The 15,329-nt window shown below is 45.6% G+C and overlaps 1 protein-coding gene across 2 annotated transcripts in view; it reads right to left on the bottom strand.

The window, feature by feature from the left end:
- The window catches only part of ROR2 (receptor tyrosine kinase like orphan receptor 2), a 298,198-nt gene that overhangs the window by 61,648 nt on the left and 221,221 nt on the right, over positions 1-15,329 (bottom strand). For both annotated transcript variants that reach the window (XM_063913671.1, XM_063913670.1), the window contains exons 3-4: positions 14,016-14,303; positions 10,938-10,968 (exon numbers count right to left, since the gene is read on the bottom strand). In XM_063913671.1, coding sequence (XP_063769741.1) covers positions 10,938-10,968; positions 14,016-14,303 — 319 coding nt within the window. The remainder of the gene's footprint in view (positions 1-10,937; positions 10,969-14,015; positions 14,304-15,329) is intronic.

The following is a 15,329-nucleotide window of genomic DNA, read 5'->3' as shown; positions in this document are numbered from 1 at the left end:
GGACAGCTGAGTGGCCGCGACCAACTGAGACTTTGGTAAATTTAGTATCCAACCGTGATGTCGCAGAACCGACAGGGAGAGATCCACATTTCTAAACAACTGCTCCTTGGACCTCACCTTTATCAGGAGATCGTCCAAGGAAGGGATAATTGTGACCCCTTGCTTGCGCAGGAGGACCATCATCTCCGCCATTACCTTGGTGAAAACCCTCGGGCCGTGGAAAGCCCAAACGGCAACGCCTGAAATTGGTAATGACAATCCTGCACCGCAAACCTCAGGAAGGCTTGATGAGGAGGGAATATCGGGATGTGTAAGTATGCATCCTTTATGTCGACTGACGCCATAAAATCCCCCCCTTCGAGGCTGGAGATCACCGCTCGAAGAGACTCCATCTTGAACTTGAAAGTTTTCAAGTATGGATTGAGGGATTTTAGGTTCAGAATCGGTCTTACCGAACCGTCCGGCTTCGGAACCACAAAGAGGCTCAAATAGAACCCTTTCCCCCGATCTGATGGGGGAATCGGCACCACGACCCTCTGTTGACACAACTTTTGTATCGCATCCCTTACCACCTCTCTTACGGGAAGAGAAGTTGGCAAGGCCGACACGAAAAACCGGTTGGGGGGCATCTCCTGAAACTCCAGTCTGTACCCTTGGGACACTATGTCTAAGACCCAAGGATCCAGAGCCGAACGAACCCAGACCTGACTGAAGAATCAGTGACGGCCCCCCACCGGTAGGGACTCCCCGAGGGGAGCCCCAGCGTCATGCGGTGGACTTGGTAGAGGCAGGGGAGGACTTTTGGTCCTGGGTGCCTGATACTGCAGGTGACTTCCTTCCCCTACCTCTACCCTTTGAAGCGAGGAAGGACGAGCCCTTACCTCTTTTGTATTTATTAGGCCGAAAGGACTGCATCTGCTGATGGGGTGCCTTCTTCTGTTGTGTTTGAACATAAGGAAGAAAAGATGACTTACCCGCCGTAGCGGTAGACACCAGGTCAGCCAGGCCTTCACCGAACAAGACACTACCTTTAAAAGGGAGAGCTTCCATATTCTTCTTGGAGTCGGCATCAGCATTCCATTGGTGAATTCACAGCGCCCTCCTGGCCGAAATCGCCATGGCATTGGCTCTTGATCCCAAGAGGCCAACATCCCTCGCCGCATCCTTTAGGTAATCTGCAGCGTCCTTAATATAACCAAGAGTCAAAAGAATATTATCTTTATCAAGAGCATCCATATCAGAAGCCAAATTTTCAGCCCACTTTGCAATAGCACTACTCACCCATACCGACGCCACAGCAGGTCTGAGCAATGCACCAGTATTGACGAAAATGGACTTCAAAGTCGTCTCCAGCTTGCGATCTGCCGGATCCTTGAGGGCAGTCGTGTCCGGAGACGGAAGCGCCACCTTCTTGGACAATCGGGATAGAGCCTTGTCCACATTTGGAGACGACTCCCATTTTTCCCTATCATCAGAGGGAAAAGGATATGCCATCAAAATTCGCTTGGGAATCTGCCACATTTTGTCAGGCGACTCCCAAGCCTTTTCACAAAGCGCATTCATTTCATGAGAGGGGGGAAACTTTACCTCAGGTCTTTTCCCCTTAAATAAACAAACTCTTGTGTCAGGAACGGCAGGTTCCTCAGATATATGTAAAACATCTTTAGGGGCTATAATCATGTACTGAATACTCTTGACAACCCGTGGATGCAAAGAAGCCTCATTCAAATCGACATCGGAGTCAGAGTCCGTGTCAGTACCTGTATCTGCCATCTGGTTAAAAGCACGCTTCTGTGACCCTGAGACTGTTTGTACCTGAGACAAGGCGTCCTCCACCGACTGTCTTCATGTTTGTGTCTGAGAATCAGATTTATCCAATCTCTTTGACAATAAAGCCACATTAGCATTCAGTGTACTCAGCATAGTCATCCAATCAGCAGTCGGCTGTACCGACAGACACATACTTAAATCCTTTTCTGCAGCCTCCACAACTTCCTCCGGGGAGGAACACCCAGGCTCAGACATGTCGACACCTCGTGCCGACACACCCACACTCACACAGTCCACAAGCCCGGGGACAGACCCACAGAGAATCCCATAGGGAGAAACACAGAGAGAGTATGCCAGCTCACACCCCAGCGCCCATACACTAACACAAGCCAGTAATATGATCAGCGCTGTTAACATAAAATGAAAAATCACCAAATTTATGTGCCCCCCCCCCTTTTTCCTCCCTGTACTTGGGGGAGCGTGGAGAACCGGGCCAGCGTCTCTGCAGCACTGAAGAGATACAAGAAAATGGCGCTGGGGAGCAATGTGCGGCTAAGCCCCACCCCCTTCCCGGCACGCTGTAGCCCGGTAAAATTTTAATCTGCAAACTGGCGGGGGTACCCTATACCGTGATCAGACACCGTATAGCCCTTTTTTGCCAGCCAAAAACCTCAGTAACTGCAGCCCAGGGCGCCCCCCAGCGCCCTGCACCCTGTAAGTGCCGTTGGTGACGTGTGTGGGAGCATGGAGCGCAGCGCTACCGCTGCTCTGTACCTCCATTACTGAAGTCTTCTGCCGTCACTGAAGTCTTCGGTTCTTCTAATACTCACCCGGCTTCTTTCTTCTGGCTTCCGTGAGTGGGGTGACGGCGCGGCTCCGGGAACAAGCAGCTAGGCGAACCAAGTGATCGAACCCTCTGGAGCTAATGGTGTCCAGTAGCCTAAGAAGCAGAGCCATTAACTAAGAAGAAGTAGGTCTGACTTCTCTCCCCACAGTCCCACAATGCAGGGAGCCTGTAGCCAGCAGGTCTCCCTGAAAATAAAAAACCTAACAAAAGTCTTTCTAGAGAAACTCTGTAGAGCTCCCCTAGTGTGTGTCCAGTCACTCCTGGGCACAAAGTCTAACTGAGGTCTGGAGGAGGGGCATAGAGGGAGGAGCCAGTTCACACCCAGTCAAAGTCTTTGTAGTGTGCCCAAGCTCCTGCGGATCCCGGGGGTCATTCCGAGTTGTTCGCTCGCAAGCTGCTTTTAGCAGCTTTGCACACGCTAAGCCGCCGCCTACTGGGAGTGAATCTTAGCATATCAAAATTGCGAACGAAAGATTAGCAGAATTACGAATAGACACTTCTTAGCAGTTTCTGAGTAGCTTCAAACTTACTCGGCATCTGCGATCAGTTCAGTGCTTGTCGTTTCTGGTTTGACGTCACAAACACACCCAGCGTTCGCCCAGACACTCCTCCGTTTCTCCAGCCACTCCCGCGTTTTTCCCGGAAACTGTAGCGTTTTTTCGCACACTCCCATAAAACGGCCTGTTTCCGCCCAGAAACACCCACTTCCTGTCAATCACACTCCGATCACCAGAACGAAGAAAAAACCTCGTAATGCCGTGAGTGAAATTCCTAACTGCATAGCAAATTTACTTGGCGCAATCACACTGCGGACATTGCGCATGCGCATTAGCAACTAATCGCTCCGTTGCAAGAAAAAAATACAGAGCGAACAACTCGGAATGACCCCCCCCCCCCCCCCCGTCTATACCCCATGGTCCTTTTGGAGTCCCCAGCATCCTCTAGGACGTAAGAGAAATGTGTAATAAGTCGGCTGTTTGGGTGCCCAAACAGCACTTTTCCCGCTATAAGAGTAATAAGTAAAGAGCACCCAAAACAACTGAATTGAACAATGGTTGTCCATTAATTATGGTGTCTTATAAAACAATTGAATTGCCCCTAAAGTGTGGATTTATTATTGTCCAAATGAAATAATGATTATGAAAACATGGTACGATGTTTGCAGTTTATTTAATTTGTGCTAATAAAATGGAATAACTGATATGTATATTTTTAATCAAGTAATGAGAAATATGCTGCAGTTATAAATATAGCCCATGCATTCGGCCAAGCCACTTATCCCACAATAATTAGAGGTAACTTTGAATGCCAGTCAGTTTCTGGCTGATACAAGTCTTCTTGTGACAATGTTGTGGGTTCTTTTTAACATAGGAATTGCCCAAGTGACAGTGTGCAAACAGAGGCTAGATAACTACTAAACCATTTCACGGCTTCAGTGCACATATAATTGGGCAGCTTCACAGAAGAGTTTACATCTTCTTTAAGTAATGTGTAAATAATTCAATACCTAGCCAGAATGACATATTTTATGTTATTTGCCCAGTGGCGGATCTAGACTTAACTTTTAGGGGGGAAGGGGGGGGGGGGCGGTTTAAGAATTATGGAGGGGGGGGAGACGTGGCACACACACACTTTAGCTAGGGGGGGGGGGAGACGTGGAACACACACACTTTAGCTAGGAGGGGGGGGAGATGTGGAACACACACTTTAGCTAGGAGGGGGGACATATCATACACTTTAGTTAGGAGAAGAGGGGGAGAAATGGCACACAGACACTTTAGCTAGGAGGGGAGGGGGGAGACATGGAACACAGACACTTTAGCTAGGAGGGGAGACATGGCACACACACTTTAGCTAGGAGGAGAAGGGGGGGTGGAAAATATGGCGCACACACACACTTTAGCTTGGAGGGGAGGAGACATGGCATACACACACAATCAATCGCTTTAGCCTAGCTCTCTCCATGGAGTCCGTGCCCGCTCCTCCTCTGCTGCAAAATGGCACCAGCCTGCCCCTGAATGCTTTCTCGGCGTCCACTAAAGCCTACTGCGCATGACAGTGTGTGTCATTGCGCAGAGGCATCATAGGAGGAGGAGCCGCTGGGACGGGGGAAGGGAGGTCTTCACTGACTGACAGCACACACTGTCTCTCGCACCCTCAGACGTCACTCTCAGCGGCAGTAGGCGGGCCGCGGCCCTGCCGGCGGTGTCAGTGGTTGCTGCCTGCCGCTCAGCCGCTGCTCGCAGCAGGTGATCGTCGCTGGCACCGGGGCGGGCGGAATTCAGAACTACTGAAATCTGAAAACCCGGCCACGGCCATTTTTCCCGGTGCAGTGCAGTGTAGGGGGGGCGTTCGCCCATTTCGCCCCTGTCTGTATCCGCCACTGTATTTGCCCAATGTTCCTATAGGAAAACAGCAGTCATGTGGTTTGCAACAACTACATCCTTGCAGTACTGACAGTAAGGGAACATCATAACTGTCTTTATATGTGTCATCATTGAACACGTTTATTGCTATACAACAGTGGTCATTCTGTGCTTATTAATGTGCTTCCACTATAACGTGCCTACACTGACTGAGTACCATGCAATCTATCAACAGTAACGGTGAAGCATCAATAACAGAAGTATTTGGTCTGTGGTTTAGTTTGTAGTCATTTTGTGGGACCAGTTGCTCTGCTGGTAGCCCCAGGATCTAGCAGGGTTATAAATATGCATAGTCCATAGTACCCTCTGGGTCTCGTTTTGATATTCCCTCCTGCAAATACCAAGTCTACTTTCTGCATCATTTCAGCCTCTAACCCACATTCTAACTCCTTCTGCCTAGATGTGTCCGGCATATAGACTCAAATTATTGTCATCCCACATACAGTTACAGTAGAAGCATATGATGTCCCAAGCAGTAAAATCAGATTTGTCTGCGTGAGTAAATTAACCTCTGGTAACTGTTAACATAGATAGATGTCAGATGTTGAAATACTAATTTCTCAGGACCATCATTGGCGTTTCTATAATGGGTGCAGTGTGTGCGAGGTACACGGACCCCCAGGTCTAGGGGGGCCCACCCCGCACACACTGCACCCATTTGCTTAATACTTACCTCCCTGAAGTCCCCCGTCGAAGCCATCCCTTTTCGGCAGCGCAATAGAGTTTGAACACTAGGGGGAACAAACTCTATTGCGCCTGCTGAAAACTCAGGAAAGATGGCACGGCGGACATTTTTCCGGAGTTTTGCGCATGTGCATTAGCAAAATCTTCAGGAAAATGGCCGCCGCACCGTGTTCCCGGAGGTTTGCGCATGCGCAATAGAGTCTGTTCTCAGACTCTATTGCCGCTGCCGTGGAGAAGGATGGCACCGCCGGGGTACTCTGGAGAGGTAAGTATTAATTAGTCAGAGAGGAGGGGGCCCCTGAAGCAGAAGACTGCACACGGGCCTCCTCCTCTCTTAAAAAAAACCCTGAGGACCATCAACATCATATTTAATAAAACCCGCAAGACTAGCAGTATCACCAGAGAACAACATGTGACTCGATGACCAGAAAACAAATGAGGTGAATAACTTGGTAAAAGGGCACATTTTTCTCTTTTAAATGCAATTAAGATTTCTGAGGCTTAAAATTCTGTAGGGAAAAAAGTAATTTGTTTTAAATGCTTTTCCTCTGAACCTGCCAAAGCACGCATGAAAGAGTACTAAAACCCTTCCTAAAACCAACAGACATTATTGAACGTTTCAACAAAGAAAAAAACTTATAGGCCATTAAATTCTTCTGTATCCAAATAATCACAGATGAGGTCAAGATTAGTGGAAAGAAAATTTCCCAACAGGGTATTTTGCTTTGTAATTACTTAATACAATTTGTATTTAAAATTGGAAGACATTTATCAACATCTCCTCGTTCTACAGGCCAAGCAACAATGTCCCCAAAATTAACAACTTACGGCTGCCAGGGAATTGTATTTTATTTATGATGTAAGGCACGTTATTACAGCCACAGGTGGCTCACCTTATTCATTTTAGGGGTGAAAGTAGAACTAACGACAAACTAGTTCCCAGTATGCACTAGCGATATTGGAATGGTTATGTACAACATTGCGTGCAGTCCTAATGCTTTGACCTATACAGCAATATAAAACAGGTTGGCTGTTTCATGAATACATTCATAAATGCCATATAATATATCACTAGCATAATTGAACTGGTTATTTTATTCCCCCAGACCATTCGCTAATGTCACACTGATTGATCGTTCCAGCACTACTGCAAGGGGAAGCAAATGAAAATGATTTCACCATGCAGTAATACACCTCATACTATTAAAGCAGCCACAAGGGTTTTCTAATCAATGTAATTATTTGTACTGGTTTTAAAATTAGATTGAAATAGGCCAGTCTGAAGGCCTCAAACATCTTCGCTATATGATCATTATTTTGAGGACAGTTTATTTGGGTTCCACTGTCAGACGCAAAGAAGTCCAAGTATGGAGTTCGAATTTGCAGTTTGAACAAAAGACATTAAGACAAACTATAAAACGTTGCCTGGCTAAATTTGAAACTATGTAACTTTTTTAGACTGTAAAGTTACTGAAAAGTAAATCACCATTAACACACATCAGATATTACAGATGGTCAACATGCCTTAGGTCGACCTGGTCAAAAGGTTGACATGGTCTTTTTTTTGTTACCAATCTTTGTGGGTTATTGTGTATCCATGTCGGCCCTACACACTGGCCGACATCACTCAAAGATATGAACGATCTCGTTCATTAATGAACGCGATACCATTCATATCTTTGAGTGTGGAGGCACCAGCGATGAACGATGCGCGGCCCTGTGCTTGTTCATCGCTGGTGCCCCGTCTGCTGTGCATGCAGGCCAATATGGACGATCTTGTCCATATTTGCCTCCACTGCTATGGGGCCGAGTGACGGGGGGAGTGAAGAAACTTCACTCTCCCCGTCACTGCCCCACCCCCCCGCCGCCGGGTCGCCCCTCGGCCGTATCCGCCGTCGGGCAGCTCGGCGGCGGATCTGCCAATGTGTAGGGCCCTTCTGGCTGGAATTCAATTGTTTGAAAAATCGGTTGGGTGTCTGTTTTTTCCTGTCTATTAGATAGGAAAAAACAGACTCCTAGCTGACTTTTCAACCAATTGAATACCCCACTCTAAATGTTCTTGCATGTTTGTTGTCACCCCCCCTTTCGCCCTCCCCTCCCAATTGTCCCCTCCCCTCCGTCAATCACTTGACTTTTCTAGTTATCCTTTGTTATTGTTGTTATACTTAAAATATGGTCTATATTGGGCTTAAGTGTCCCGTTCTTCATTCTCTTTGTTGACTCTGTTTGACCATTTTAAATAAAGAATTATAATTAAAAAAAAAGTTGACAGGTGAAACATAGAATATGACTAAAAAAACTTGTGTCGACATTTTAATGTTGACCTTTTAACCCTGTCAACCTAATGCATGTTGACCATATGGGGTCGACCTAATGACTGTCTATATAATTCCTGTAGATCTTCTGTACCACACCCGAAGATAGGCCTTCACTTATAACATGAATTTTTCAACTACTTGCCTGGTAATAAGGAGCACCTACTGCCTATACTGAGAGTGGAGTCATCCAGGACATACTTGAGATTTGTGGCTAAGACCAAAGGGACTGTTCTTTCTGTAAACTGGATTGCCTGCTTTATTCTGTGTTAAATTTGGTGACTGCATACTGATAGATTAATGTATGGATATACATGAGGTGTGACAATATATATTAATAGTGAAACTTGCATGCACCAGTTATATAGGGTTTCATTATTTTCATGTGTTCTAGCTTCATACATTTTAATATCAGTGTACAATACGAGTGTTTCTGTAATATTTGTTTTTTTCCCTTAGTTGTTCATTATTTATAGCCTTTTGGTTTAATTATTTATTTATTAGCAATTTAGCACACACACCTATTTACAGTGTTTGAGTTTGACGTTTTAGTTTTAATTCACCTTTCACATGGGAAAAACATTAAAAAACAATAAAACCATTAAAAAAAAACTTATATATAACTCAGTCATTTAAGTGCAACCAAGTTCAAATCTGTTTGCCTTAGCACACTCTTTATCATTAATGTTCAAACTGTACGCCCAAATTGGTGAACCAGTTTGAGATCCACGCTAATGCAATTTTGAGTATTTCTAGTTCTAATAGACAAAATACCATCATCATAGAACACAAGATTTACAAAAAAAGTATTCTCCTTTTCTTAATCTATTGCATGATACAGTCTGTATGTCCACAGATGTTTCCAGCAGCTTCTGATCTCCTTTATTATCCCATTCGTCGTACAGGCTTACCATTAATCTCACAATGTTAGCAGTGACTATGAACTACATACCATGGCATTTCCCATGACACTAGTGAAATACAGCCACTTTTTTACAGCATATTACAATGTGCAAGGTGCTTTAGAGATCGAGTTGGGTTACAAGTGTGCAGAAGCAATATTACTCTACAGACCTGTTAGCCAGGAGATGGATTTACACCTTAGAACAGAGTTCTGTCGATACACCAACAAAATCTAATTGGACACATTTTATCACCTCTCTGCCAAAAGGCAAAGGAGGGATGTGAAAACAGTCACTAATGCTTTCCAACATAGTCAGTCAGTATTCACTAAAGTGTAATTAATATTAATCTAGAAAAGCAGTTCAATACCCTTTTTATTCCGAAACTTAATAGCAACAGACCAGCATTCACAATGCAGAAATCCAGACCCCACCTCACCGTCTTCTAGCCCACACACAACTGTTTCATTTCTCTAGGTATCAAAGTACGACATGTAAAGAACATTATAGTTCGAAAAATCTAGAATTTATCTCTATTAAAAATCACGTATCCTAATAATGGTATTCTCTGGGAATTATTACAAATATTCTAAAACCAAAAAAAGGGATTATGAAGCTAGTTTGTTACTGGCAGCTTTTACAATGAGCCTGTTGGGGTCAAACATGAAGATGTTCACATATAAAGCAGTAGTAACTGAATACACATAGCAAAATAACAAACATGGATGAATCTAAAAGAAAAAAAATGTCCCTTTAAGGGTGAATATAGGCAAATACAAATTCCTGAGAGCATTAAGCATTAGTGACATTCCTAACCATTTGCTTCTTAGCAATTAATCCATATACTGATAGTTTCACTCAAGATACTACTATTACTTCCCCTTGGCAAAAATCCACTTAACTGCTTATTGTTGCCTCACTTATCACCACTTGAGTTCAGTGCTCACATAAAACAGTCTCCTCCCAAGTTGCCAACCCTTCAAAACACTTTTACTGACAATGCAGCATGTACATTAAAATGAGGATCAGGGGTGCTTGCTAAGAGGGGAATAACCTTATGCAATGTCAAAATAACTGAAACAACGGCTAATTCCTAGCAATACCAGAAAGTAAGTCTTGGGTGGAACATCATTACTAAAACTTACTCCAAAAATGTCTCTTGTCCAAGGTCAAGGATTCTAGCAATGCATCATGTCACCTGACATTCTGTGTGCGCTCCACACTGCTCAACCTGCTTCTGCTGTCAGCATGCAGTCAGTGCATGTGAAGCAAGCAGAGTCCAATGTCTGCCAAACTCTCTGTGCCCTTGCTGATCTGGTCTTTAGCCAGGCAGGCAGCTTACAGGAGTAAGAGGAGACTTTGCTCCTCTTACTGCCCTGCAGATGCTTCTGCCAAAGCCTCAACTTGCTATTAAATTGTCTATTTACAATTATTTTAGCACAATCCTTGCTATTTATTTGCTGCATATTTTTCATGGATGCGATATATAGCTTAGGGCTATGTGAAAATCATGCCACTATTATTGAATTTGGACTCCCCCTTATGTTAAAACAATATATTGTATTGTGTTAAAATGTTCTATGTATTTTGCCTAAGTTTTTCTTTTATTAGACAGCAAAGTTGGCGGAGATGCCTATTTTAGGTTATCATATTCATGGATTGTGTCATTTAATTAGGAACCTTTTAATTATGCAACTGATAAGTCATTGTTCTTATCTATCCTCTGCACACATACTTATCACACTTTGCTGGAGACCAAAACAATATGGCTGCCACAGGCTCATGTGACGGCAGAAGGAGGAGATGGAGGGGTATAATGTCATAATGAAAACAGAGCTTCCAAAGCGTCTCTGCTCACTATATCAAATGCCATGTGATCTGCAAATTTACCAATCAACAATAGCAGTCTGGAAAAAACAAAACAAGAAACCAAGGAGAAACGGTAATTACCGAGCCTTATAATATTAAAAATATGCTTGGAAAAGGCACTTACTGAATGTTAGGGTTCGGGCTGTGTGTTGGTCCTGTTTAAATAAAGAGAAGATTGCCAAATATTACCTTTATGCAAAATAACACTCATTTAATTGTGCAAAGCTATGTTATAAAAATACATTCAAAGTAAAACAATCTTAAATCCAGACATGGGGGTATATTTACTAACATTCGTAATTTTCGGAAAAAGGTCAAATTTCAATCACGAATGACATCGAAAGTGTAAAACTGCAACTTTTTGAATTTATTACGACTAATTTACTAAGCTGTCGTATTCGGATTTTTCATTTGTTCCGATGTCGATGTCATTCGTGTTTTTTTACCTTTTTTACGGCAGTGATTAGCAAAACACTGCCGACTTTTTCAAAATGAATCTCGGCCGGATCTGTGTGATCCGTGCTGGGGTTCATTTTTTTTTTTTTTTTTTAAATAAACACTGTAAAACGGAGAAAAAAAATGCGTGGGGTCCCCCCTCCTAAGCATAACCAGCCTCGGGCTCTTTGTGCCGACCCTGGTTGCAGAAATATGGGGAAAAAAATGACAGGGGTTCCCCCATATTTAAGCAACCAGCATCGGGCTCTGCGCCTGGTCCTGGTTCCAAAAATACGGGGGACAAAAAGAGTAGGGGTCCCCCGTATTTCTAAAACCAGCACCGGGCTCCACTAGCTGGACAGATAATGCCACAGCCGGGGGTCACTTTTATATAGTGCCCTGCGGCCGTGGCATCAAAAATCCAACTAGTCACCCCTGGCCGGGGTACCCTGGGGGAGTGGGGACCCCTTCAATCAAGGCCCCCCCCCCCCCCCAGCCACCCAAGGGCCAGGGGTGAAGCCCGAGGCTGTCCCCCCCATCCAATTGGCTGCGGATGGGGGGCTGATAGCCTTTTGTGAAAATGAAAAGATATTGTTTTTAGTAGCAGTACTACAAGGCCCAGCAAGCCTCCCCGCATGCTGGTACTTGGAGAACCACAAGAACCAGCATGCGGCGGAAAAACGGGCCCGCTGGTACCTGTAGTACTACTACTAAAAAAATACCCAAAAAAAGACAAGACACACACACCTTGAAAGTAAAGATTTATTACATACATCCACACAAACATACAAACATACTTACCTATGGCCCCACGCAGGTCGGTCCTCTTCTCCAGTAGAATCCAAGGGGTACCTGTTGAATAAATTATACTCACCAGCTCCAGGGTCCCAGGCTCCTCGTAGCATCCATTTGTAATCCAGGTACTTGAATAAAATAAAAAAACGGACACCCGAGCCACGCACTGAAAGGGGACCCATGTTTTCACATGGGTCCCCTTTCCCCGAATGCCAGAAACCCACTCTGACTTCTGTCTAAGTGGGTTTCTTCAGCCAATCAGGGAGCGCCACGTTGTAGCACCCTCCTGATCGGCTGTGTGCTCCTGTACTGACTGACAGGCGGCACACGGCAGTGTTACAATGTAGCGCCTATGCGCTCCATTGTAACCAATGGTGGGAACTTTCTGCTCAGCGGTGAGGTCACTTTCGGTCAACCGCAGGCAGAAAGTTCCCACCATTGGTTACAATGGAGCGCATAGGCGCTACATTGTAACACTGCCGCGTGCTGCCTGTCAGTCAGTACAGGAGCACACAGCCGATCAGGAGGGTGCTACAACGTGGCGCTCCCTGATTGGCTGAAGAAACCCACTTAGACAGAAGTCAGAGTGGGTTTCTGGCATTCGGGGAAAGGGGACCCATGTGAAAACATGGGTCCCCTTTCAGTGCGTGGCTCGGGTGTCCGTTTTTTTATTTTATTCAAGTACGTGGATTACAAATGGATTCTACGAGGAGCCTGGGACCCTGGAGCTGGTGAGTATAATTTATTCAACAGGTACCCCTTGGATTCTACTGGAGAAGAGGACCGACCTGCGTGGGGCCATAGGTAAGTATGTTTGTATGTTTGTGTGGATGTATGTAATAAATCTTTACTTTCAAGGTGTGTGTGTCTTGTCTTTTTTTGGGTATTTTTTTAGTAGTAGTACTACAGGTACCAGCGGGCCCGTTTTTCCGCCGCATGCTGGTACTTGTGGTTCTCCAAGTACCAGCATGCGGGGGAGGCTTGCTGGGCCTTGTAGTACTGCTACTAAAAACAATATCTTTTCATTTTCACAAAAGGCTATCAGCCCCCCATCCGCAGCCAATTGGATGGGGGGGACAGCCTCGGGCTTCACCCCTGGCCCTTGGGTGGCTGGGGGGGGGGACCCCTTGATTGAAGGGGTCCCCACTCCCCCAGGGTACCCCGGCCAGGAGTGACTAGTTGGATTTTTGATGCCACGGCCGCAGGGCACTATATAAAAGTGACCCCCGGCTGTGGCATTATCTGTCCAGCTAGTGGAGCCCGGTGCTGGTTTTAGAAATACGGGGGACCCCTACTCTTTTTGTCCCCCGTATTTTTGGAACCAGGACCAGGCGCAGAGCCCGATGCTGGTTGCTTAAATATGGGGGAACCCCTGTCATTTTTTCCCCCATATTTCTGCAACCAGGGTCGGCTCAAAGAGCCCGAGGCTGGTTATGCTTAGGAGGGGGGACCCCACGCATTTTTCCCCCCGAAAATAACCACTTTCCCACCCCTTCCCACTGATATACATGCACGGATCTCATAGATCCGTGCATGCCTATCCAATCACGGGAAAAAAAAGCAGGTCTGTTTTTTTTTAGCACTTTTTTACGAGTTGTAATTTTTCACGGCAGTGTTTTTTTTTTTTTTGCTTTGCACTTCTTAGTAAATTACCGAGATTCATACTTAAACAGCCGCGTTTTGACCGATGGTGTATTCATTCGTAATTTTTTTCTTGGACTTCCAAAAAATTACGAATGCCCTCATCACTGCCGTGATTTGAGTTTAGTAAATTACCGAGATGACACTTTGAAGAAAAAACGGCATCTCGGTCAAAATCGGGACCTTAGTAAATATACCCCATGGTATAAGAACTGTGTCATATATATTTCTTAATGTTACTAGATGCCATTTTCAACCACTTGTATTTTAGATCTGGGTTCACAAGTACCCTGCATACACTATGCCAATCGGCTAAACCATATACACTTACCTAGCCTGACGAAAAGAACACCGGTTGCAGTGATTGTCTTTATCCCATTAGTGGCGACGCACTGATAGTAGCCTGTGTCCGTTGTGTCCAGGTCTTGTATCCTCAGCCGAGAGCCATAGTCTGTTTTTCTGATGGTGATTCTTTTGGGCTCTTGCACCACTGGAGCATCATTCTTCAGCCACTTCACGTTGGGGAGTGGACTTCCTGCCACCTTGCAGTGTAGAATAGCTGTTTGACCCTGCACGATTGTGATGTTATTTACAGGTTCCAGAAATATCAGAAAGTGTCCTGTAGAAGGCAAGAGATAACCCAAGATCAAACCAAATTCTGGACAAAACGAAATAGCCTTGGGCACAGCACTAGTGACAGTACTTGAATAGTTTACAATTTCTGTTAAATGTACACCCCTATGTCAGAGTGGTGTCATTTACACACATTCATGTATTTGATGAAACAACGGCAGTGGCAATCAAAGGACCAAAGAAGAATAGCTAGAGGTTCTGACTTTTCATGACAAAAAAATCCTTGAAAGCTTATTATCCTACCAAACAATGTAATATTTCCCCTTAAAACACAAGTGTGACAGATATTTTATTACATTATAGGAAATAAGATTCGAGATTCTACATATATTTTACATAACACAAGCTACGGCACTCCAAAGTTGATGTGCACCAAACATGTTCTTGAAAAGAGGTCTAAGATGGACATGAGACGTTGCCTTATGCAAACAAATTGTTTAGGCATCAACTTTGGAGTACCGTGGCTTGTATTCATCCTTTATAAAGTTCTGGACGTGACTTATATAGAGTAACCACCATTTGAACAGAGGCGTATCTAGGGTAGGGCGAGTGGGGCACGTGCCCTAGGCGCCTTGGCAGGCCCAGGAGAGGGGGGCGCCGCCGGCGGCCAGGGCATCATGCCCCACTCGCCCCCGTCAACCCTAAATGTGAGGGGAGGAGAGCGCAGCGTCTCTCCCTCCCCTCACCGCCGCTGCCAGCACTAGCAGCGCTGCCAGCAGCGCTGCTGTGTCCGGTCTCCGGCGTTAGCCAATCAGAGCTTGCGGACCGGCTCCTGATTGGCTGCCGGTCCGCGAGCTCTGATTGGCTAGCGAACCGGCGCCAGACACAGCCGCCGGAGACGGGACGGGAGACCTGGACGGAGCGGTGAGGGGAAGGAGAGGCGGTGAGGGGAAGGAGAGGCGCTGCGCTGCGCTCTCCTCCCCTCACATAAGCGGCCGGTGAGTGAACGGGGGGGGGGGGGGGGCACAGGCACAGTGGGGCATGTATCTGGCACCAAATGGGGCATGTAACT

The sequence above is a fragment of the Pseudophryne corroboree genome, chromosome 1 (assembly GCF_028390025.1).
Source record: "Pseudophryne corroboree isolate aPseCor3 chromosome 1, aPseCor3.hap2, whole genome shotgun sequence".
In the NCBI taxonomy this organism is placed as follows: Eukaryota; Metazoa; Chordata; class Amphibia; order Anura; family Myobatrachidae; genus Pseudophryne; species Pseudophryne corroboree.
Note: the sequence above shows the minus strand (reverse complement) of the source record. Positions and strands in the feature narration are given on the sequence as shown.